General features: G+C 43.6%; 1 protein-coding gene across 7 annotated transcripts in view; it reads left to right on the top strand.

The window, feature by feature from the left end:
* pcbp4 (poly(rC) binding protein 4) overlaps nucleotides 1–26,613 on the top strand; it is a 195,710-nt gene extending 169,097 nt beyond the window's left edge. For all 7 annotated transcript variants that reach the window (XM_076884382.1, XM_076884386.1, XM_076884381.1 and 4 more), the window contains 2 exons: nucleotides 11,827–11,996; nucleotides 17,813–26,613. In XM_076884382.1, coding sequence (XP_076740497.1) covers nucleotides 11,827–11,996; nucleotides 17,813–18,254 — 612 coding nt within the window. In that variant the 3' untranslated portion in view covers nucleotides 18,255–26,613. The remainder of the gene's footprint in view (nucleotides 1–11,826; nucleotides 11,997–17,812) is intronic.
* The last annotated feature ends 210 nt before the right edge of the window (nucleotides 26,614–26,823 follow it).

Here is a 26,823-nt window from a genome sequence, read left to right as displayed (position 1 = left end):
TTTTTGGTTGCTGTGAAGTGCTGCAGATAACACAGAGTGCAAATGAATGGTTTTAGTGGTTTCAGTGGGCAGATGTGTGGCACACGCTGGCTTCAGTCACAGCTTCTTCTCAGCTTTAATTAAGCTAACGAGTTGATATTTTCCCATCATTAGAAAACGTGTGTTCAGTTCAAGGTTGCGTTTAGATTTTATATCATGTTTTGTGAGTGTAATCAGCACCTGGACCTGGAGGGGTGTTGCAGTATATCATCAGCTGTGTTCTCCCACAACCCCCACCCCCCCGACTGCTGGCCCCGCCCCCGCCCGGTTCCTCTCTGTGAGCAGCCCTGCAGAGCTCCCAGTGGCTTTTTTTCAGACACTTAACAGTTCAGTATCGTGCTCAAGGACGTGTGACGTTTGATGGACGTGTCGACTGTTTCGAGGTCAAAGCGGCGACCTTTTGTTCCTGTGACAGCTTCTGGCCACCCAGCCTCCCCCCCTCCCCCCTCAGCCTAAGCTCAGCCGTTTGATGCTTCGCCCTCTCTTTGGTTTGGCTGTGTTTACACACCATGATCCAGCTCATTAAGCTGTTTACATGCTTCTGTAATAGGACTCCATGCCCGATCATTGGCTTACAGCTGACATGTACTTTGTGTGAGTGTTCAAACTCGCATGATAAAAGGAAAATTATGACAACATAACGTGACTCACACTGAGCTGTGGAGCTCTCTCTGTGGTTAGCAGGTCAGGATTAACTTACTCAAACACAGTGTTTTAAGCACCTGGATGAAATGTCTGTCCGTCTGTCTCAGCAATGAGCTCATTAGAATTTGGTGCTCAAAGGTCAGAGTCGTCTAAGGAGCTTGCAAAGAAAAGCGTCTGGACTTGTTTGAGTTGCTTGAAGACGTTTCACCTTCATCTGAGAAGCTTCTTCAGTTCTAAGGTCAAATGGTGGAGAGTCCCAGATTTAAACCCAGTGGGAGTTTCCCCCCAAAGAGGGACAAAGGACCCCCTGATGATCCTCTACCTAATCACATGAGCCAAGATCAGAGTCTGTGACCTCAGACATTAACGTTGCTCATTTAGTCCGATCACGACAGTTTTCTGACTGCTGTTTGCATCTCTTATATTTGGTGGCACGGGTCTGTTTCTGCGACCTCACTGCCTTTTCTATGCACATCGAGGTGGGTTGCAAAGAGGCTTGCAGCTAGAGCATACCTGTAGGGAGGCTAAAGCCTCGAATGTAACCTGTTGTGGAAACTGGAGAACCAACGGCTGACTAGTTATTCCTGTTAAATCCTTTGAAGTCTGCTGCCTGAGATGAAGTTGGTGCCTCATAATGGACGTTTTCTGAAAACGTGAAGCCAGGCTGTATATTAATATTAAGCTTTTAAAATATTTGCATTGTTTTTAATCAATATTGATGTTTTATAGACCATGTGAGATTGTCCATGATTTTGGACAATCACGGTAACAATGTATGCTGAAGAGACTGAATGAACAGAAGTGATGGACGTGTCTACAGACACTTTCCTGCTACTCTCCGAGTTGTAGGGAAACTGTGAAAAATGCAACACAAACGGGAAATGGGGACATGTTGGTTTTACTTTGAAATGTCTTTATTTCCATTTTTTAACTATTAGTTTTTGGACTTTTCTACTCAAATCTGAGGACACACAAGATGTTTTTGTTCTTCCGTGACCTACGTCCCCCAGGATTGAGCCACTGCCCTTCTGATTGGTAGATGACCTGCTCTACCTCCTGACCTGCGAGCTACCTTCACTTTACTCTTGTCCACTTCACGGGTTTAAGGCTGTTGACCAGCAGCAACAAGCTGACTGTGTGTGCTCAGCATGAACGTTCATAAAAAGCACCAAACGCTGGTTTAGATGTGGTTCACTGACTATCTGCACGTACACGGTGCTAAATAGGAGAATGTGAGCGGGAGGAGCCCGAGCACAGCCAGACAGTGTGTTTTTCCCATTGACACAGTGAGAGTATATATATTCCCTCTTTCTGCCTCACTTGACTCTTCCTCCACTTTGCCTCTCTCGGCATCCATCAGCGAGTGTTAGCCAGTCATTCAGTCTGTCACACATCAGCTGCTTAGAGCTGCCGTCGGCTCTGTCTGCACACACACACACACACACACACACACACACACACACACACACACACACTAATATGAGGACAACAAATTCAAGCGAACCCTTTACATCCACTGGGTGTCAGGGATGATTAACAGGAAACAGGCTCTGGGTCTTCACAGTGCTTCACTTTAAATGTCTGACATCCTGTCAGCAGCTGGATCACTTTAAATAACTTTATTAACTTCAGTTTAAAAAGTGATTTTTTTTAAACAAGTGAATGCATCACTGTTCAAACGAACTCCAGTTTACATTTCCCTGCACGAATCATTCATATTCATAGTGTGCATACTGAGACGGCAACGTTCACATGGCCGGACGGACGTTTCTGGACCGTCACTAACACGTCAGCTTTTTGGAGCCATGAATGACCTGATATCTGCCAATCAGTATTCAGCAACATCCAAATGAAATCCTTGAATCTCACTCCCTGAAACTGGAGCTCAGACTTCTGAGATTGTCTCTTAGTACCGTTAACTCCACAGCAGCCATATTATTGATCAGATAATTGGATTAAAAATGCTCCAGAAGGTCCAGAGGTCCAGCTCAGGGACTCCAGTAACTGAGGGAGGCTAGCAGCTACTGCCGCCTGTGTCTGCTCTGAAGTTCAGGGTTTTAACGCAGGAGACTTTGGGCACTGACTCACTGCTGGAGCCTCGAGTGGACGTTAGAGGAACTGCAGTTTTTGGCACTAGTGCCTTGGCTCAGTTTTGCAGCTCTAGAGGTTGCTCCTTGGCCGGTGACTGAGAGGTCGAGCAAACTACAGTATAAACCTGCAGATGGCACTTCGCTCTCTCGATATTTTTGTCCTCGTCAGTGCTTCTGAAAAAGGCTGATGTGTAGCTGCTATCAGCCTGCTGTGATCTGTTTATCAAGAGAAGATCTTTAATATCTGCTTGTGAATACAAAGATGTGCCAAAGGAGCAAAGGAGCAGCAGGTTCATTCAAAGCAGTAATTATTAGTGAGGAGGGTTAAAGATGAGATGTTTCTGCACCTGGATAATAGTCTGTGATGAGGGCCGGCGTTAGTAAAGAAATAACACTATCTTTATCCATGCCTCATTGCCTAACAGGAGACTTGATTTCTCCTGAGGAATTCACACAGTCGTGTTCAGTCACACTGGCCTCTCTGTGGCTTCAGCTCGAGAAAAGAAAAACAGCAGCGCGAGGTCATTTCTTTCCCGGAAACTCTCCATCTCCATTCTGACAAGATAATCAACACCTCCGCAGGTGCCGTCACCTTCCAGGTTTAAATGAAGTCGCAGTTTCGAGGCCTCTCGGGGCCTCCATTCATGCCTTTGTGTGCCGTTAGCGTGGACAGACTCGTGCAGAGAAACGCATCAGACGTGCAGCCCCGCTCGTGTGCGTTGACGACTGGCCGGAGAGAATAAGACGCACAAAAGCACACAGCAGAGAGGAGCTTAAGACCCGGCGCATGCAAGTGTGTGATATGTTTGTGAGTCACTGAGCAGAGCCAAGCAGAGCAGCTTAATGACATCCTATAGCTCACAGTTAGCGATTTAACAACAGCAGTCTCCCCCCTCTCTCCTTCAGTAAACCTCTCCAAATTACAGGGGCAGCAGGGAATCGCCCAAAAATAGCCCTCGCCCTGTCCTCGTCCTCCCCTGCGCTTCGGCTTCAAGCTGATTTTACCCACCAGCTCTTACACAAAGCTGCTCGCTGGGGAACACGGCATCCTGTGAAAACCACACATTTCCAGAGCAACCAACCTTGGAGACGGAGCAAAAAACAAACCTCGTCTCCCCAGTCGCCCCGCGCTCATCCTTCCCGTCACGTCATTTTTATTTACATTGAAGATCAAATATGAGCAATATTTTAAGTACTTAGTTCGTGAGTTAGGTGTCATCAGTGGTTCGGGCACCGTACCAGACAGGAGGCTTTCCACTCCCCAATCATTCGACGTCTTCATTTAGTCCAGAGTTTTGGCATGAAAGAAGGAAATCCCAGGATCATCTCATTCCTGAAAATAACAGCAGGTCTTTAGCCACCAGTATACTCACCGTGCTGGTCACCTCATCACTGCCACATTCATTAAGGTTCGGCATTATGGCGCAGGTAGTATTCGCCTGAACGACAGGCATCGTCAACACTTTCACATCAAGGTTCAAGGTTCTTCATCAGTGCAGATATAAGAGGAGGAGACGTCAAAGCCACATGCAAAGAAATTGCTTTGTTTCAAGTTAGAATAGAATAGAATTCAACTTTATTGTCATTGCACATGCACAGGTACAGGGCAACGAAATGCAGTTTGCATCCATCCAGAAGTGCTTTAGTGATATAGATATATTACAATATATATTAGCAATAATATAGATATGTGAGTATATTACAGAAATGGGTCTATTATGGTATGTTATAATGTACACGGTATGAAGTATGTTGTGAATATTCTATAACTATAAGTATGTACAGGCTGTAGTGAGTACAAGCTATGTACAGGATATGAACAGGATATAAATATGAAAAACTATACAGAATATGAAATAAATAACTTTACAGAATCTGGGATATACAGCTATACAGAAATGGGAACTATGCAAGTTGTAAACAGTTGTAGGATTAAAGATTATCGAATGTACAGAATGATTATTTACACAGAGCTATACAGTAGTGCAGTTAAGATAAGTGAGGGTGTAGATAGTTTCTACAGAGGCTATATAAAGTGCTAGTGGTTGTGAGTGGTGGTTCAGTCCATGTTATTATTGTGTTTGAGGGTACAGTTGTCCATTGTGGGTGTGTGTATGTTCAGTCCATGAGTTTAACGTGGGTCAGATGTCAGGAGGCAGAGTTCAGGAGTCTGACAGCTGTGGGGAAGAAGCTGTTCCGGTACCTGGTGGTCTTAGTCCGGAGGCTCCTGTGGCGCCTCCCAGAGGGCAGTTGTTGAGGCGTGCGTGACCGCCAGAACCATGGTTTGCATCCACTTTGTTGTTCACTGCTTCTACCAGGAGCTGCATGAGCTGCTTGGCGGGCTGTCGGCGAGCTGAAGCATTCATGTAAATTCTCCATGTTATCCATAATGCCAGAATTCTTGGATTTACTTTTGGCATGGAAGACATGACCAAAGAGCCTCGCAGGATGAAGGCCAAGTAATGACAAACATGAAAATAACACAAACCAAACAGAAAACATAAGGTGTATTATCCAGTGTGAAAAGCCGTCTCCGAATCTGACGAGGAGGTTTATGTAATAGACACGGGCGTCTCCGTCACCTTCAGACGAGCAGATGGTCTCGAGTTTCTGGTGTGAAGAGCTAGACTTTAATCTAGACGAAGCTAAGCAGCTGGTTTTTAGGTCCAAGTCTACAAGTGCTGAAAGCTACAAAGAACAAAATGCAGTGATTTTAGTTCTTACTAAGTGAGTCATCACATCACTGAAGGCTGTCACAGAGCGTGCGAGTGTAGAAGTGTGAGCCTGGCTCCACTCGAGGTTGTTAAAAGGGGGTTTTTCCTTCCCACTGTCGCCAAGTGCTTGTTCATAACCATAGTCTGATGGTTGGGGTTTTCTCTGCATTATTGTCTTTACCTCACAGTGTAAAGCACCATAGGCCAACTATCTGGTCGTTAAGTGATGACGCGACGAATCCTACTTCCGGGTCTAAAGTAGTCTGCGTTTAATATGGCTTTTGTGTTGTTAACATGTTTAATGTTTTGTATTTTCTTCTATTTAATCTCAAAAAGCTCCTAAAACAGTCAGTGATCACTGTTGACCTCCCTCGGCTTTTATTACCGCTAATCATTTATTTAAGCTCAGTTTTTAAAACCTTAGGGTGTAACTACAGCCCAGCCCATGCAGCAGTATATGAATGACTAACCTCGTATTGTGGATGGATTATCTCAGTTGTTCTCCTGGCTGAAGTTTGGTCCTTTTACAGTATCCTGCCATGCGATTACATTTGTTCCTGACCACCGAGAACACTCACCTTAACTTTTATCCAGTGGAAAAAAAGTTAGCTTGTTTATATTATGCTAACATAGCTGTGTCGCTAGTGATCACGTAGCACATCGTTATATACCAGCTAGCCCAACTTCAGTAACCCTACAAACGTCACTGCTGTTTAGTTTTCTGTCTTCATTTATGCTGGAAGTGATAACAGAGCTGTACGTTTTAATTTGTTTCCAAAACCCCGCAGCCAGGACATGCTATATTGCAGAGGTGGGACCAAGTCATTGTTTTGCAAGTCTCAAGTAAGTCTCAAGTCTTTATCCTCAAGTCTCAAGTCAAGTCTCAAGTAATGTCAGGCAAGTCAGAGTCGAGTCTCAAGTCACTGGTGTAAAAGTCCAAGTAAAGTCACAAGTCTGAAATTTTGAATTTCAAGTCCTTTCGAGTCTTTAAAAAAAAAAACGAAAAAAAGCATGTTGCAGTTTTATGCTAAATGTAAATATTAGACCATGTAATTTTTAAATCTGTGTTTTTCTCAACACATGACAAAATAGTGAACTTAGAAAATATACACAAATTGTGAAATTGCACCTCTTTAAAATGCAGCTCAATTAAACCTAGCTCCAAGAATAATTTTCACCGACAGTTCTGAGATAAGCTGCATGTTATTCTTGGATGCGCTTGTAGGACCGGCTTTAAAATCGCATGACAAAAATATCATACATAAATAAATGATATTTTAAAAAAAATATAATTTAAAAAAAAACTGCATCACCAACGTAGCCTGGAAAACATTTGCTAGTTAGATGAAGTCAGCTATCTCATCGTAGCATATTTATATGCATATTTATAATCATACGGTTCTTGTGAGTGCATACACTCATGAAGTTTAGTAACTTCCGGTCACTGCAACAAGCCCAGGTACAGTTTACCGACGGATGGGTGCAGGACCTTGAAATGCACCGTGTAGAACGAAAGACCATCGTACGTATCATAAGTTTACCAGTCTCACAAATCGTCGTCATAAATACACATTCGTTAACCGTTTATTAATAGGACCTTTGAGCTCAACGGTAGTTAATTAGCAGTGGAAATAATTTCTGGTAGCATCACAGAAATGTAGCAGTGACAATAATATTGTATGCTGTAATCGCACTGGACAATTAGTGATACAAAACAACTGTTTTATCCTGTGAATAAAAGTATATGTTTTTGTCAATGTACCATAATAACAGAAGCGAAACGCAATATTGTGTCAGGACAATTCACTATTTATGCACAATAAATAAAGGAGCATAGCGCGACAATTTCTGTTCAGCGCCAGACTTGCTTGTAACCTATATCACCAATTATGTTAAGAAAAATGACGCATTAACTACAACAGCAGACTGACCTTCGTGTAAATGCTTGGAGCAGACTAACCTGTGAGCTGGAGTGTTCTGGGACGTTATAATTGGTCTTTGAATGGCTGCAATCCAGTCGCGTCTTTGTTACTTCGGAAACATGGCTCGAACAATTTCTCTTCAACGACGTAATCCGATAACAACCGATCTCTTTACCCGTCGGCTTCCCGTGGCTGTCATGCGACCGGCTATTGCAGTTAATAATACAACAGCTTCTTGACATTTTTGTGTTTCTTTTTATCGCTGTGTGACTGGTTTCAATTGAAAGCCTGCGTGCGCTAGTACCGCTTGCCACGAGTTCCCAGAATCCTTTGCGGTTCTACCCGTGAATGACGTCACATTTTCAATCTCTATATAATATGCATGTTAAATTTTATATTTGGGGTGAAATATCAAGTCTTTTCAAGTAAACCGGTTCAAGTCCAATTCAAGTCCCAAGTCATTGGTGTAAAAGTCCAAGTCAAGTCACAAGTCTTAGAACATTTTTTCAAGTCAAGTCTAAAGTCATAAAATTAATGACTCGAGTCCAAGTCATGTGACTCGAGTCCACACCTCTGCTATATTGTATTTAGATAGAAGCTAGCGAGCTAACTCCCTGCTAACTTCTAACTCCGTTAAATGTCATAAATTCCGTTTTCATGGATGCCTGGATGTTAAACTCAATTGTTACACCTGGTAGAGCAGAACGCTGATCATTTTATTAAAGATGAAAGACTTTAGACAGTTTTCAACTCTCAGTAATGCCATAGTGATCGTTTGATATATGGACCTGCAGCGGAGTTTAGGCCCAGACACGGCTAGTGACGTCAGACTGAACGACCGGATTGTTGTTGGTGCTATATAATCAGTGTTGAGGAGTAACGGAATACATGTACCGCCGTTACGTATTCAGAATACAAAATATGAGTAACTGTATTCCGTTACAGTTACCGTTTAAAAAGGTGGTATTCAGAATACAGTTACTTAGTTGAAATAAATGGATTACACTGCGGTACTTTCCTGTTTCATATTGTCGCGGGTCAGGACTGTTTGGGTTTTGTTTGACAGCTACGTTCTTTCGTTCCAGGCGGCAGCGTTACGGTTGCCATGGTTACAGGGCGACGCTCTCTCTCTCTTTCTGCGACTGTGTGTTTCCTGGGTGAGAGAGCGCCTTTTCGTTGTTGTTGTTGTTGTGCTAAGCTAACAGGCAGAATGCTACAAGCATAGCTCTAAAGAATGTAGCATCATGGGCAGTGTAGCCCGTGTTGCAGGGAGAATGGACTGCCACACACATTATGTGTCTGTGAGCGCGAGGAGGGAGAAAAAGGGGAGTGGAAAGGTACGAGTTGTCGTCGAGGAAAAACGGGAGCTGGAAACATGTAAATATAATAATAACCACTGCAGCCAAGAAGAGTGCCTGACGAGCCCAGTTGTAAGTAAGCTATTAAGACTCGACTGTACGCCGTGTTCGTGTTTTCCTCCGAAACAATAAGTTCCGTTGGAGCAGCCTTTCAACGCCTCTCTCTGTCTCTCGCAAGAAAAATTGACCCACACAACAAAGTAAAGCTATTTTTCGGCTACGAGCCGACAGGGACCCCGCCGTATTAGTCAGAGGTCCCTTTACTACAGTTCGGAGTCGCGGACCTTCAGTAATAGTAATAAATCACACAGCAATAGTACATTCACGTTGTTGTAAAAAGCACGATAATATATTAAGTAATCCAAAGTATTCAGAATACGTTACTCTCATTGAGTAACGTAACACGTTACAGAATACATTTTGGGGCATGTATTCTGTATTCTGTAACGGAATACATTTTAAAAGTAACCTTCCCAACACTGTATATAATAAAAACTGAATTTAAGCTAAACTCAAGGGAAGCAGGCTGATAGCAACTCTCAGGTTAGCCAGCAAAATAAAAAAACCCTGAGCTAGAAAAAGTGCTACAGTCTCACCAATAAGAAACTTTTTGCAGTTTTTCAAAATAAAAGTGAAAATTTTCTGCGTGTCTTCATGCTGACTGATGACCCCTGATGTACGAACATATTTAACCAGTATTCAGTGAGTCTGTGCACAGACGTCTTCATCCACAGGTAGTCACGCACCTGTATGACTTTAAACTGTGTTAATACTTGTTCAGCAATCAGAGATGGAGACATTTAAAGGTTAGTGTGTGTGTACATCTTTGTTTCCCTGGATATCTGCCAGTCTGCTGGTGGTGACTCACAGGAGGACGGTAATTATTCAATGAGCACGTTTGTGAGGTCAAACAGCAGCTAAGAGGGATCTCATGCAAATGGTTGTAACCCGGTTGTCATTGGCCAGCACTTTATTTGTCAGTGTCTCTAATGCGCACGCACACAGACACACACTTAAATTATCAAAGACCTTTCTGAGAATACCTCTCTACAGTGCAGATCTACTCACTCTTTCGTGCACAGAGGAACAGAAAGAGGCCGTTACAGGGAGGCAATAAAGCAACGAATGAGATGAAGGCAAAAAGTGACTAAAGGGAAGCTCGGGGTCGTTAGTGGATTAAAGTGAGAAGCCGAGAGCAGCGATGAGTCATGCTTTAAAAAGAAGAGGATGGTGGTGGCTCAGCAGAGAGAGGAGCTTCTGTCCACATGTCAAACAGAGGGCTGCTTTAATCCGAGGCATTAAAGGAGATGCTCCTGATGGTTCATCAGTGCTTCAAGTAATAACCCAAACTTTAAATTACATAGAAATGCATCCCATATCAATTCTGCCCATTTTCAGTGAGCTGATACAAGTGATGCTTTTAAAGAATAATTGTTCCCAGTTGAGTCTGCAGCAACAACAGAGCTTATTTTTCAGACAGCATTTCTCCATTTCATAGATTGACCAGAATCGCGTCTTATGGCTTTAGCTGGTTTTGAAGATGCGCTCTGGAACGGAAGGAACACGACAGGAAACGCTCCTTCGCGTGCCGCCGTCGTTCCCGTCAAAACGAGTTCGCTGAAGTCAGGACTTCAGAAGAAACTTCCTGTCATAACAAGTCATTAACCTGAAATGACACATATACATAATCTGTAATATATGAGCAAACAATTCACTGCAGATGATAAAGTTAATCAATTATACATCTTCTGCTGTGATCAATTTCAGGCCAATCAGCTGTGCCGAGGGTTAATTGGCTCATTCTTTACCAGTTTCCACAGTGGGCATCATATTGGTGTTATGTTTTTAATTGGATGACACCAACAGCCTGCACGCTGACATTAGTCTTCATTATCTCCTTTGCATAACTTTTATATCCTCCAAATACGCCTGACCTCGTCTGCTCCTCATTTTTAGAGCTGAAAGAGAAAATATCAGCAGGAAGAACAAGTCTTTAAAATGCTTTGTCTAAAAATATTCAGAGCCAGGCTTTGGTTTGATCTTTTTTATCTGTTCCTTAAAAGGAAGCAGGTGATCTGGGATTGTCACAGGTCCGGGGAGCTTCTGTTTAATGGCTCAGAGGAACTTTATAGATACTTTACACGAGAGTTGAAGAAAGAAGTGATGGCAAAGTTTTCACAGTTGTGAAATGTGAGTCCTCTTTACTTACTGAGGGTAGCGCTCGTTGTTCATCTGTTCAGAGCTGCACTTTTACCTCCTCTGGAACAAACTTTTATAGCTGGAAACCCCCCCCCCGTCTGTTCCAGCCCTGACCTCTCAGTCCTCGTCTTATAATTAGGATAAACAAGTCTTGTAATTACAAAATCTTTCAGTTACCTCCCAACTTTTTTTGCCTTCTTAACTGCAAAAATGCATCAGACAGAACAGTTTCATTTCTTATAAATTTAGCTCCAGATGCATAGCTGGCACCGTGCAGACATGCTGCCACCTGACAAGCCTGCCGTCTTAAAAAAAAATAATGACACACATTTACTGACACAGAGGTGAGCTCAGTAACTACCTGTCTGTGGTTGCTGTGACACCTACTGTGTGACAAACCCCCGCTGAGACCAGGATAGCTCACACCGGGACCCTCGCCCAGCTCACGGCAGGCAGATGAGTCAGAGTTCACCGCCTGGTGCTGTCCCATATTATTAGACACCAGCAGATAACAAGATGGAAGGATGGAAAATAAACTGAAGGCAGAGAACGAAGGCTGGAGGTTCATGTGGGGAAGTTAGAAGGTCTACGAGCCGTGAGTTTTTTAACCCGTCACACCAGATGTAAAGGCAGACTGAGGGTCTGACAGCAAGTGCAGGGAAACAAAAAACAGACCTCAAACTGGTAAGTAAGCTGAGCTTCCAGTTACATGCTGTCAACAAGTGAGAAAATCATCACATTAAGGCTCACAGACAACCAAGTGCTTTGAAAGTCTTTGCATTTGCCACCGTCAGAGTTCACTGAAGCCACGGTCCACCTGTAAAAGCCTCTAATCCTCTCCGTGTCTCCCTCCTCACAGCTGATTGGCTCAATCATCGGCCGCCAGGGCACCAAGATAAACGAGATCCGGCAGGTATCGGGGGCTCAGATCAAGATCGGCAGTCAGATCGACAGCACCAGCGACCGCCACGTCACCATCAGCGGCACGCCGATCGCCATCAACCTGGCTCAGTATTTAATCACTTCATGGTAAGCATCCGGAGGAAGAGGCGGGTATGAGAAGCAACGAGTGCTGCAGGAGAGCACGAGGCTGTAGACAAACGCCTCACATTAGACCGCTCCTTCTTCCCCAAATCAGCACTTTGATTCGCTGCTTTATTAACAGCAGCTGTAGGTACAAGAGTCAGGCTGTTGTCACGCCACAGAGAGAGGTGTGTCATTATATACCTTAATGTTTGGTGGGTAAATGGCAAAAGGCGAGCAGCACTCTCACAGGAAGTGCAGCAGTCGAGCAAATGTAAATGAGTTTGATCCTCTCGCCAGTTAGAGCAGCGTCGCAGTGTTCTCTCCTCCTCTGCCGTGCATGCACCGTCAGGTACATCTGCAGGATGCATCACATGACAATTACTGCCTGATAAGAAAGAAATCGAGCTCTATATCGAACGCAGCGGACACGTCGGTCTCGCCTTCTCCTCGCCATTTAATCAGAAATATAAGCGACATGTGGTACGCACCGCCAGCTCGCTTTAATACAAGTAACCACCAGCATGAATATGCAAATTGGTCATTGGACTCTGGATGAAATTGATATTTGACTTACCACTCAGCCTGCCACCGACAGCGGGGAGAATAGGCAAGTGACACACACATAAATACTGACAGCTCACGCACACGCGCACACACACACACACACACACACACACACACACACACACACACACACACACACACACACGGGTCAGCCTCGGTCAGTCTGAAATGTCAGGTCAGAGAAGGTGAGAGCAGCCGCTGGAGAATCCCTGACAAATTTGCTCTTTTCTATTATTTCTTTAATCGGTTACACACGGACACGGCGATCTGCCCGAGCTCATCCAATCTCCGTCCTCCTTCAGCGGGTCGCTCGCAGGTTGACGGGAAAAAGATGGAACTCAGACTCCGGCTTCTCTGTGGAGCTTTTCTTCCAACACAACCCGCACCTTTATAAGCCGTCGTCTCCCACCTGAGCAGTTCCTGCGCTTCTTTTTTGGAGTTTTCTTCTGTAGAAGAATTCTGAAGCTTTATGGTAAACCTGAGTTTCTCCAGTCTGTGGGAGAAACGCATCTTTGTGCTTTCACGGGACAGGGAGGGGGGGATGTGAGCTCCTTGAACAGTTAACCAGGTCAGGATCACGTTCACCTCCTGCGTTTACTTAAATTGCTGCATCACATGGAAAAGCTGTAGATTGCACTGCGCGACGCGGTCACGGCGCTCCACCCTACGTCTTTGTTTTGTGCTGAACGGAGGATGATCGCTCTGATGTGAACGGGACTCGATCGCTCACGCCTTGGAGCGCGCTCCCTATGGACCTCTTATGCAATCAGAAAACCCGCCGAACATGAACCCAACGAGACACAACAAGTGTTTCCGTCCCTATGTTCAGTCAGCTGATGCTTTCAAGATGGCTGCCAGCAAATAATGAAGCCTTATTCAAATATTAACAAACGCAGAGATACAAACTTTGATGCTTACATTACAGTATATCTGAATATTGTCTTTATGAGCAGTAAAACCTTGGCAGGAGGGAGAACAAAATATTTCATATCCTCCAAGGTTCCTTAGATATGAAATGGATTCTTTAAAAAAACCAAAGTAGTTAAACTGACAGATATTGTGGAACGTCCCATAAACTAAAAGACAGTACACATGAACTCAAAAGGAGTCCAAACCGCAAAAGAAGCGCGTATTCTCGGAAAAGTGGTTGCAGGAGGTGAGCTGGCTTCAAACAAATGATGAACGCACAGAGATGTGGTGCAGAATGTGCCGTGAAAATCCCACTCTAGCGGACAAAAACAGTGCCTTTTATATGTACTCAAACATGCTTCTTATCTGGTGCGTGTCTTTTATTTTGACACCTGTGGATCACTTATGTGCACCCCTGTCTATACAGATAGCCGGCTGCATCCCAGAAACATCAGCCTGTCAGACTGTGTGAATCCAGCAATATAGACATATATGTCTATATATACACTGTATTTTCCGCACTATAAGGCGCACTTAAAATCCTTTAATTTTCTCAAAAATCGACAGTGTGCCTTATAATCCGGTGTGCCTTATGTATGAACTCTGGTTGTACTTACTGACCTTGAAACCGATTTTATGTGCTACACGGCGCTCAGAAATCTGTCAAAAATGTTTTAGTACGACTTTGGTAAGCTACGAAGCCGCACCGCTTGATGGATTGTTGGAGCATTACAGAGTTAAAAACTGTCTAAATTCTTTCATCTTTAATAAAATGATCAGCGTTGCTGCTTTACCAGGTGTAACAATGAAGTTTAACATCCAGGCATCCATGAAAACAGGATTTATTACATTTAACAGAGTTAGAAGTTAACAGGAAGTTAGCTCGCTAGCTTCCACCTAAACATGATGTAGCATGTTCTGACTGAGAGATTTCTGAAACATTAAAACGTACAGCTCTGCTGTCACTTCCAACATAAATGAAGACAGAAAACTAAACAGCAGTGACGTTTGTAGGGTTACTGAAGTTGGACTAGCTGGTATATAATGATATGCTACGTGGTGGCTAGCTAACAGCTAAGTTAGCATAAACACAGTAAAGCTGGAGGATGAACGCTAACTTTTTTCCACTCGATAAAAGTTAACGTGAAGGTTCCTGATGGTTGGGGACAAATGCAATCGCATGGCAGGATGCTGTAAATGGCCCAACCTTCAGTCAGGAGAACAACTGAGATAATCCATCCACAATACCAGGTTAGTCATTAATATACTGCAACAATATGGGAATAGAGCAGCCGTGAGAGAATTCAACATTAATGAATCAATGGTACAGAAGTGGAGGAAGCAAGAAGAATGAGCTGAGTAAAGTTTGACTTATCTGACTGTTTTGTTTCGCTTAATGTGCCTTATGGTCTGAAAAATACGGTATATAGATATGTGAGGGTATCAGGTACGATCAGAGCTCTGCAGTAAAAAGGTGTGACAGGGGTGCATCTGTCAAATGATCTACCCTCCGATTGTTTCACTTACACAGTAGTGAAGTCACATTGAAACAATGCTTCCTGCACAGCTTGATATTGAGTCTCTGTAACGGACACGGTCACTGCCTGAGTGTGATCAACTTTAAGCTTTTAGAAAGAAAGAAAGAAAGTGTACTTTATTGGTCCCCGTGGGGAAAATCCCTCTCTGCATTTAACCCATTCACTCAGCGAAGCAGTGGGCAGCCACTGGGCGCCCGGGGAGCAGTGTGTAGGGACGGTACCTTGCTCAGGGGTACCTCAGGGTAGTTGTTCAGGGGAATCGAACCCCCGACCTTCCGATCATGGGGCCACCACTCTACCTACTGAGCTATCCCTGCCCTTTTTATAACGCTGTCAGGTTCTAATCGGGACCACACCATGAGCAACAACCTTTACAGATTGAACTTGTAATTGTACAATATCTGTCGTTGTAACCACTTCTGCAGTGAAATATGTGTAAACATGAATCAGTTTCATATGTGGGCGACGTTAGAGAATATGAAATCACTGCTTTGTTCTGCCTCCTGTGAGGCCTAGCACTACTTTTTAGGTTTCCACTGCATGACTACACTTCAAGGAAATCCAGATACAAGCCTGTGTTTAAATAACAGAGACACAACAACACACAGAATGGAAAATCCATCCAAGTAAATACAAAGACAGAATGTGTCCGTGAGCACAGACAGATTGTTTACGCCATGAGACCCGGCTGTCTTTTTTGTGGCTGGTCTTGCCGAAGCGAACACGATGCCAAACACAGTCTGAACTCCTGCAGCTGAATCTGCAGTACAAGAGGAGCTAATGTAATGTAACGGGTGTCCGCCTATTAAAAACAGCTGGAGCGTCCTAAAGCGGCAGAGGAGGCCTCTGCGTGTTAAGCAGCTGAAAGTTGTCTCACATCAAGCAAGAACAGGAAACTACAGCCGCTGCTCTCCTGAGGACGCTCAGTGTTGTTAAACGAGGAAGTGATGATGCAACTCAGAGGCAAACATGTTCCTGTCAAACTTTTCTGAATCGAGTTCAAAATGAGCAGTTCTCAGTTTAACATCGACATGTTGCCTTAACTGTAGTGTTTAAATGGGGGGCATCACCTATTGATGGAGCTGTGCATTGAAGGAAGTCTTTCAGAGGATAAGGTCTCAGTGACCTGGGAGTTTTCCTCCCGGTGACATGAACCACTGCTGACTTTCAAACAGGGAGTGTAACATAAGCCTTCAAAAGCAAACTCTTCACAGCATTCTTCGTTTAATAGTACTCGATTCCACTTCATTGCTTCGTTTAGTCGTTTAACTGAAAGTGTCACCCATACACCTTCAAGAAACTTTAGAGCAGGGGTCTCAAACTCCAGTCCTCGAGGGCCGGTGTCCTGCAACTTTTCCATGTGCCCCTGGTGCAGTACACCTGAATACAATTAGCATGCTGAAGTGGTAACCCCTAACCCTTCTCAAGTAAATGTAAGTTCGTAAGTGTTTGAAAAATGTACTCCTAAAAGTACTTTTATTGCACCGTGTTCATTCACTCATGAGCTGCTGTAACATGAATCAAATGGCTGAATTGCCACCTCAGCATGCAGTCAAGTTCTATAGAGTCTTTCTAGTGACCTACTAATTGTATTCAGGTGTGTTGCAACAGGGACACATGGAAAAGTTGCAGGACACCGGCCCTCGAGGACTGGAGTTTGAGACCCCTGCTTTAGAGTGAGCAGACGTTTTGGCCTTTGTTGGTGTTCCTGTGCACTCGGGAATGTTTAACAGTACGTTTCTAATGCCGGGAACACTCCAGCTTCATGTTTGACCTGCTGTCTGATAGTTTCATGAACACATTTACATTGTGTGTGTGAATGGGTGGACGACTGGGTGTGTAAAGCGCTTTGGGGTTCCTAGGGGGGGGGACTAGTAAAAGCGCTATACAAATACAGGCCATTTACCATTTACATTTAATAACCAGTGAAATAATTGTGTTAAAAGCAGAAAAGCTACAGTTTGAATCACATTTAGAGTCTCAGCTGTGCAAATACATGCGATAACATTCAAACACAAAGACAGGAACAGTTGCCGTGCAGCGTTGCCCCAAGGCAACTACAAGAAAAACTCGAGTATTCAACATGCGAGGAAATAAAAACCTTTAAAAATACTGACACACACACACACACACACACTTATTTACAGTTCATGTCATTTTAAATAAGATTTTAAGTGAAAGTCCTGCCTTTGAATCATGCTTGTTAGTGATTCAAACAGCTGATTGGATTATGTTTTCAGCTGGTTGCACTGATTTAGGAAATATGAAGAGGACGCGGGGCTGCGTGCCCGCCCACCTCTCACTGTTTTATGGTGATTGATGCTAAAATGTGCAGAACATTTCTTTTAGTTAAAACATGAGGTGAGAAGCTCCCACAGAGATGAGCACAGACCCGCACAAAGGATTTCTTTCCTGTTTTTGAAGCAGCGTCCTGTCTGACGGAGCGTCCATGCTAATTTTTCTGATGGTTTTGTTCCCTCCTCCCTAAGCCCCCTCCCAAGCCATCACCCCAACTTATACAGCACACCCCCCATCTGTACAGCGAACTCCCCTACAATAATCTGTTGCAACCTCCAGCCAAACACGCCCGTCTTATGATTTGAGTTTTGTCAGATTTCCGTTTGTTCATTTTTACAGATCCTGTTTTTTTTTGGTTTTTTTTCCCGTTTTTACTCTGATTTTTTTTAACATGTCTTTTATTTAACCCTCTAACCCTTCTCCATCCAAAATTCCCTCTCCTTGACCCCCTCCCCTCCTCCACCCTCCTTCCCCCCCTTCCCTCCCCTCCACCTCCCCCTCCCCCTCCAGTTTAGAGACCGCCAAATCCACCGCCCAGTCCTCCTCCATGCCGTCTCCCGTTGATCTGACCATGAGCTTCACCCAGCCCTCCCCCCCTGTCTCCGCCTCGTCCTCCTCCTCCTCCCCCCTGGCAGCGATGGGCGCCGCACTGCCCCATGCTCAAATCCTGGGCGCTCCCTACGCCTTCCCCCTCTCCAGCCTCCTGGGAGTGAAATCCATCCCCTACCTGGCACTCTCCACCCCTCCCGCCTCAGCAGCGGCAGCAGCGGCGGCGGCCGCAGCGGCCATCGGGGCTCCAATGCTACCAGCGTCAGTGCAGACGGCAGCGGCGACGGCAGCCGTTCCGGTTCAAGCTCACGCGGCGGCGGCCCTGGCGTCCTACACAGCCAAGATCTCGTCCTCAACCAATGGAATGAAGAAGCCGGAGAGACAGAAGTTTGCGCCGTACTAAACAAAGAGGTAGCTCCTGGCCGGGTTTAGACGTTAAGGGCCGTTTTTGGTTTTTCTTTTAGCACATTACTCATTGACTTGTTTGCCTCTCCACTTCTTCCTCTTCTTCTTCTTCTTTTTTTTCTGACTGCCTAAAAGAATCAAAGTGGGATCGTTGGAACATGAATGATGTTGAATCATCCATGGAAGGCGTGCACGGCAGCAAACAAGCTTTTCTCTTTGGCTGTGGGGTTAGTGACGTCAAAAGTTTAAAGCTTGCAGTTCAGCTAACCGTGTCTCTGCGCTGTGGTCATAACCAAACCCTAAACCAGGGGTACAGCAGGTTCGTGTCTTGGACAAGTTTTTGTTCCATCACGTCTTCACATTGCGAGCAGTTCAAAGTGTTTAGTCGGTGCCGGGTCTTTTATTTTGGACCCAGCTCTTTACCGGCTGTCCTGTGTCTGACTTCCTGCCCTCCTCATATGCTTTCTGCAGCTTGATGTGGCTTCTGTCAAGAAATAAAAAGACCTGGTGCTATTCTGAGTGATGTGGAGCAGAGACCTGCTTCTCGGACACTTGTGAACCACTCCACGGTGGATTTACTGGGATTGCAATCATTGTCCTGAGTGACCGCAAGTAGCTCTGGTTGCTACCCTGGTATTGGAACATTGTGCAACCAGGTTGGGTGTATTCCCAGGATAAACCGATTTGACAAAGTCTTGGAAATCAAGGGGAAAAATAACAATTTTAACACAAGTTTCCTCAAACAGTGTTTCTGGGTTAAAATCATTCTGCTGTTTGTGTGGATCAGCAGCTATAGACCAAATAAACAGACCAGTGTAAAGTTAGCTGCATAACTAAAAACCACGACTGAGGGTCTTATTTACTGTCATGAAAGGATCGGGAGGACGACGGTCTCTCAGCAGATTTCGCCCAGTTTCCCCAAAGCACTGACGACTTGCATGTCAGACAGCATGTTTGTGCAATTAGACCAAAACCCACTGCCAAACATGATGTATGTGTAAGTTTGCAACCAGTGTCATGCTACCAAGGTGACAATGCACCAACAAGATCACTTTTACAAATATAACTGAGCACTATTGCAAAGGCTAACTCAACTACACCTCGAGCTAATAGGAAAAATCCCCAAAACAGAGCTGCACGCTCTCTGTAAATTCAAAAGTTTCTTATTGAATCATAAACGCTGAATAATTAACTCAGAACCTGCTGAGGGACTCTGACAGACTGCAGCGGCTCCAGTCACGGCTTTCAGAAATCAAATAAAGGAGGATTTCTGATTTTCATGCAGATATCCGTCTCAACTCCACAGAGTGGGAAATAAATTAAAGAAAAACAAATACAGGATGACGAATAACACTCTTCACCTTGCTTCTTTAACCTTTTTATATACCCAACAGCTTTTTCTTTCTTTGAGTAGCACTTTTAAAAACAAAGTTTCAGAACCTTTGAACACCTCAAAGCGAGGCATGTAGGACCAGAATGAAAAACACCAAAAGCAAAATAGGACAATCCTGTACAGCAGCTCTCTAAGGCTGATGGCTCACCACGTACAAACGACTCAGGGTCAATGGCTCCTCAATACTTCACCTGTCACTCAAACACAGACACAGCTGGAAAAAGTTCAGGAAAAAATTTTTGCTATACAGTCAGACAAACCTATGGATGCTTTAATGTCTCTGTCCCAGCCCGGATCCCGGACAAGCCCCCAAACGTTAGTTTTCCCAGTGGATGGAGGACAGTTGTTATTTCAATAGAAAACCAAGCAAAGATGAGAGAACAGTGCAAACTTTAAATTCATCCACTGATTGTTTGTGGGCACCACTGCAGAAGCAGAACTTTTACTTCAGATACTTTGGATGTGATAATACTTTATGGATTTTGAAAGCGAGACTTACTTGGCTCGTCGTTATTCCACATCCGACCACATAAAAACAGCTTTAAGGATGTTCCAGTCTGCTCCTTGATGTGGAAGTGTTCTTCTTGTTGTTAAATAATTTGAGACATTAACAGAAATTCATCTATTTGTCTGATTTTTAAAATTAAAAGTCAGGATCAGCAGGTCTGAGTCATCATTTTCCAACAATCCCACTTCTAAAAGTCCACCCCGACTTTATTTTTCCTCGCGTCTTTTTGCAGCTCGGCCCTTTTCCGAGTTCAGAGGGTTGGTGGGTGTTTGCAGCCCCTGATATTTAAGGTCATTTGGGCCACAAAGCCTGTAAAAGCCATAGAGACTATTCTGCTTTCCCCTCCTAGTCTGTGTCCTGCTCTTTTTGTCCCCTGCTCTTCGTCCTATTGTATACTCGCATATTTATTAACTATTGTGGAATATTCCCTCAGAGTTTATAATCACTGGTCACTAACACTGAGCTGAAAACTCTGCTTTTGTATACGATGATGTCGACTTGTAAATGACTATTTTGCGTTTGCTTCCTGTCTGGTTTTCCTTCAGTATTTGTTGTGTAGTTTTTTTTAAAGACATACAACAGATAAAAGGGTTCTTTTTTTGTTTTTTGCATATGTTCTCTTTCAAAATGTGTTGTTTAAATTATTTTTTAACTTATTGAGAGGAGTATTACAGTTTTAGAAGAGTTCATTTCCCAACATGGCTGCAGGTAAAGACTGTAAAACTGTATTTTAGTTTCTGTATGTTCTGTATGTAGAGTGAACAAAACTGATTATTTTCTTTTTGGGGGATAAAAAAAATATCACTGTACCATTATTGCTAATAACCAGGTGTTTTGTTAGAAGAGTAGTGTTTTCACTTGTGAGCTCCAACTGGCCATTTTATGTCTCTCTCTCTCTCTCTCTCTCTCTCTCTCTCTCTCTCACACACACACACACACACTTTCTAACTGGGATATCTGTTTATAAATGTCTGCCCTGCTTCTCACCTTTCAGCATCCACAGAACTAGAATAAAAGAACTGTTTTTTAAAATGGGCAATCTTTGAACGTGTACAGTGAGGAGCTTTGGAAAAGCCAGTTTCTGATAGCCACACGTTTGAAGTCATTACTGGGTGAGTACCACAGATCGATAACCCTGGCAGCTCTAAGCAGATATATCGGGGACACGCTCTGATAAGCAGGCCAAAATCCAGCTCGGCACCAGGAGTCGATCCATCCGTCAGAAAGTACCGAGTCAACATTTTGTCACATGCAGTTGAGCTTTAAGTGGACCTGTTGTGCACTTTTGCTCATCTCCTGTTCCTGTGGTGGATGCTCATATAAAACATGACCAGAGTCTCTAATGATGAGCTCAGTGTGAGTACAACTGTATCTAATCCCTGTGGGCCAAAAGCTCAGGCTCAGAGTGCTCTGAACACTCTTGGCTCTCTGTGATGTCATTTAGAGTCGATGTCCCTAATGTAGTCATTTCACAGTAACTGTCTGTGAACCAATTAGAAGAAAGATGGCTTGAAGGTAGACAACAGAGCAGCGTTTTTATTCTTGGACTCTGCCAGACTAGCTTTGCATGATTCAAAGTTCAAAATAATCCTGGTTTACTTCATACTTGGTGCATCACCCAGGGCTGGACTGGGACAAAAAATTATAGGAAAACCCATAAAGCCTTTGAATGATCTTCAACAATCTTTGGTTGTAAGATTTAGATAATTATTTAATAAAAGTGAGACGTTTTTAAATGAGAATAAGAAAGAAAAGTATTTCTTTGTGCCCCCCTCTCCCTGTTAATGCCCTACCTGGCCCCCTGGCAAAACTTTGCTAGATCCGCCCCTGCACAGTTACCAGCTGTCAGCTACTTAGAAAAGGATCCTGGTGTTATTTGTCTCTCAGAAACAGTTCATAACTTCAACTCATTCATGTCACCTAAAAGGTAAACCTGTTTCTCCATCACCTGTTCAGCTCTGATGATTCAGTAAGGACATCTCCTGGTTTCATCCTCATGTTTCCCTCTCACCACATATCCAAACCGACATCATGACCAGCAGCTTCACAGCTGTGGCTCCAGCAAACATCAGCTGATACTAGAAATTAATATTAAATACATTCTAACAACAGCTGATCAAGCTTTAACGTGCTGCTGTTGTTTAACGCGACATCCGGCGGTTTCCTCTTTCTGGCACAAAGTGAGAGATAAACAAGAGAGAAAAGCTGATCATTGATCAGTTTCATGATTGAAGTAGCAACAGGAGAGGGAGGGGGGAGAATGAGAGAAGAAGAGGCAGCTGTGCAGTAAAGACACAGAATAACTCCATCTTTGTGTCTTTTCCATTCTAGCTGAAGTTCGGGACAAACTGTTTCTTTTCACCTCAATACGAAACGCGTAATATTTTCTCTGAATACGAGACGATTTCGTTTTTTACGGGACGGTTGGCAACTATTTTATTCATAAGGTTAGTTAGAGAACTTTACTATCAGTAACATCATAGCACCCGCCCAGCCCAGAAACTCCGTCATGCTAGCTAGCACGCAGTACGAGTTATTGTAACTGACAGTAAAAAGTCAGCACAACGAAAATAAACTCCACCTAAACTTGGTTTATATCTGACCCAGATACACTGCAGGTCATAACTTCTTACCTGAAGTTCAGTTCACCTGACACTCGGACCGGCGGGCACCTCGGGTCTCTCCTCCTCCTGCCTCCCCTTTCCCTCATCCACCTGCTGGCCTCTGTGGAAGCTCCACCATAGCCACCACCAAACAACTGAGTTATTTTTACACATTGACCTGCATCTGGCCAATCCACCACCAGTCCAGCTATGGCATCACCTCATCCCATCAACTGTCTGTGTTAGCTCCTCTCCCATTGGTTGCCCCTCTGAAACAGAATGTGTGAACAGATCATGTAAGGACACACCCCTGTATGACATCACAGGCAGTCTGCAGCCGAGCTGTGGGCTCTCAGAGATTACTGTCCATACACTGACCTCATGATCGTGTTTGAATGAACGCCCGCCTCTGGAACAGAAGTATATGAGAGAGAAATTAGATTTTTACCAAATCTGAATTCTGAATCTGGATCCAGAAGTTGGAACAGATTCCTTCATGTATTACTGTGTTACCTCTGAGAACAGCTTCCTGTTGTAACCAAAACACCATCAGAGCCGAGTCAGAGTAAAGATGCTACGCTGGCTGTGAGGTTCTCTACAACGAGCAGGCGTGTTATAGACAAACTTGTGATTAAAGCAGAAGTCAGTCATTAGTTTTACTCTGATGATCAACTACAAAGTCTGCAGACGCGTTTCCAGGAAGCTAATCAGTACCGATGACCAAAAATATTGAAGTGTAAGGTCATCCATCCACAAACATTTAGATGATCAGAGGCTGTTTATCAGAGATGGACGTAGCCACCTAAAGCATGAAGCTGAACGTTTTCACCAAGTCGGTGTTTTGAAACCGGATAGTTTAACATCGGTCTGGACACCAGTTTACAAAATGAACATCATGTGTTAAATCCCATTTCAGATTAATGTTCAGGCCATCGAGTCGTTGGGGAAGTCTGAAGTCACGACAGTATGAGAGCAGTCGCCCCCTGCTGGACATTATACGGTGCATCTTTTATGCTAGTCTGTGGCAGCGGCTGACGAGATCTGTTAGAAATGTGTGAGTGTGCTTTTTGTAGTTCTGTAGCAGAGCTTGTGCAATTTTTAAAGAGTTTATTTGATTTTAATTTATTTTGTTCAGATTAAACTGACGCCCAGAGTGTCAGAGACTAATGCTGCATGTTTGACTGGCCTCACTAACACGCACACAAACATGTAAATACACACAAATATGACCAAGAAATTAGTGTAACACACACAGGCCTCGGTCTTTGCACTGGCAGTGTGAACTCAAAGCAATACTAAACAGAGCCGTACGAGTAGCTACACATTGCAGAGCAACAGCAGCGGCTAATCTGGGTGTGTGTACTTTCCAGCTGTAACAAATACATCAACGTTCAACTCGATGGGGTGTCGACGCTTCCCTGTTCCTTCTGTTTGTTTCTAAAAAGACTGATGACGATGATGATGTGGTATATTTAACAAGCTCACTTATTTTTATAAATAATGTTGATGAACTGAACTGTGGACACCCGTCTCCTCACATTCGTCCTCTCGACACCACTTTTTTCTTTAACTTTCGTCGTCCTTGCTTTTCATCGTCCACGTGTCCTTCATCCATTTGCATGAGTCTGACTTGAATTGATGTCTATGCAAACTCATCTCTGTGCGGTTCAGCGCTGAACCCTGCGTGGGTTCACGCGGACGCCGTGCTGGTAACGTGCAGCTGAAGTGAAAGGGCTACAGCAGACTACGGCTCTGACTGGCAACGCACCCGCCCTGAAGAGTAACTGACAGACTCTGGTACTCTGAATGATGTCTGGAGCAAGGTTATTATCGTTAACGAAAACTACCGAAATAACGAAAACTAGAAGTGAAAAAACATTTTCGTTAACGGAAATAAAAATAAAAACAAAAAAAGGAAAACTAACTAAAACTGTAATGAGTGTTCACAAAACTAACTAAAATTAACTGAATTTATAGCAAAAATGTGTTTAGTTTCATTGATGTGTGCGTGTCCTACAAGAGTCGAGGGTGAAAATGAAGTTTAGTTTCCAGATTTTTTCTTGCTGTCTCATTATGCCAGCAGGTGGCAGCACGTTAGTCGAGTCGTCTGTGTTGTTGCTCCGTCCACGCGCAGAATCATGTCAGGAGAAAGCGCCAGAGTCCAATTTGGGATTACTTTGAATATGACTGTTTTGGATAAAGCAAGTGTCTTGTAGTGGAAAGAGACAAATTATGAGGGACATTTCTAAAGGGAAAAAATCCCACAAACCTTAAAGTGCACTTGAAAAGCTCACACAAGAAGGCTAACCTAGCTTACCTTGAGAAGGGAGCACACTCAACCCTCAATCCCAGAAACAGAAGCTAACCCAGGCAAGGCAGCGTGATTTCTGTCTCTGCGTGTTAGCCCTGCAGCAGACAGGCGACCTGTGCAGGGTGCAGGGTATGGTAGCTGGAATAGCAACATACCCAAGGATGAGCAGAAGAGCATGACTGATATGATGACACTGGGATTTTGTTGCACTTAATTATTGCAAACACAACTAAAACTATAACTGAAACTAATCAAAACTAAACTGAAACTAAGGATTTTCAAAAAAAATAAAAACTAAACTAGCAAACAAATGATAAAAACTAATTAAAACTGATATAAAATTGAAAATCTGAAGTCAAAACTAAATAAAAATAAAAACTAATGAAAATTGCAAAACTATTAAAACCCTGGTCTGGAGGGGTTCTTTACATTTGGGGCACCAAGTAGAAGTAGACGAGGGATGTGCAGGGAAAAACAGGACATATTCCTCAGTGCACCGTAAACAAGGCGGAATCAAAAAGTTCTGAGAACATGAAACTCGTGAACCGCCCTCGATTTGAATTTGGCTGATCTTTTCTTTAAAGTAAGAATTTTAACCACTTTCATTTAAAAATGCACAAACTTTTATTTTTAATTGTATCCTCATATTTCCTCATCAACTAAAAAAACAGATGGAACCAAAAATTATTCAATTTGCATGAATATGAATCAGCTCTTGGCCCATAACAAAAATATATATATAAAAAAAACCCTCCAGACATCATTTTAAGACACATTAAAAGAGACTGAGCTGAAGAATAATTTGTACCAGATTAATTTTTCCTTTAACAAAAAACTCATTTTTGGAGTAATAATTAGAAACAAAATGTTTTGGAAGAACATCAGGAGCAGACGTGTTGAGTCCTGGAGTCTTAAACACAAAGACCAGAATCCACAGCAGCTCCTTAGATTAACAAAAAAAGATTTATTTTCAGGAACACCGACGCAGATTTTAGCCGAGCATCCATCCTTTGAGGGAGACTTAATTCCACTTCTGCTCTGAAGTGAACATTAACAACACATTCTTTAACGAAACACATTTTTCACTCTTATTAAAATTCAAAGTCTGTGACGTTTTTCCAGAGAGAAAAATCACGTCGTCAGGTCTCCTGGGAAACAAAACAGAGTCAAGTTCTTGCTCTTCGGGGTGAATGTGTTGGACACTCAGACCGTGGAGGCGGACGTTCCTGCGACGTGCTCCGAGACTTTGTCCAGATGAAGCTCGCTTCATAAAAATGCTCTCGTTGGAGGCTGTACGACAAACACACACGGCGACACGCTCGCTCGCCCTGAACCCACGGCTGAACGGTTGTGAATATTGTATTGCACTCGAACATGAAAAATCCATTATGACGACATATTCTTCCATCTTTTTGGTTTTCATTTCTGCTTCCTGTAAAGACAGGATGTTTTGCTCTTTGTATATCAGCCTGATGTGTTTGTGACTGTTTTCTTTCCATCCATGCCATGTTCTAATAAATTAAACCCACACTGAAGATGAAACTGTCGACTGCTTTCTGCTTTAAAACTGATGATTCTCTGTGCGTGACGTTAGTTTTAGAGTGCACACCTGCAGGGCAGACGCGTACACAGTGCATTTATGCACATCTGCAGGTGTGTAATTATCTAAAAAGCAGTCGCAGATGAGTATCAGAATATAAACTGCACAGTGAGGTTGACCTCTGACTTTCACCTTCAAGGCAACTCCTCGTT

The sequence above is a fragment of the Maylandia zebra genome, linkage group LG5 (genome assembly GCF_041146795.1).
Source record: "Maylandia zebra isolate NMK-2024a linkage group LG5, Mzebra_GT3a, whole genome shotgun sequence".
Taxonomy (NCBI): Eukaryota; Metazoa; Chordata; class Actinopteri; order Cichliformes; family Cichlidae; genus Maylandia; species Maylandia zebra.
The sequence above is the reverse complement of the archived record's forward strand: the minus strand, read 5'-3'. Positions and strand labels throughout refer to the sequence as shown.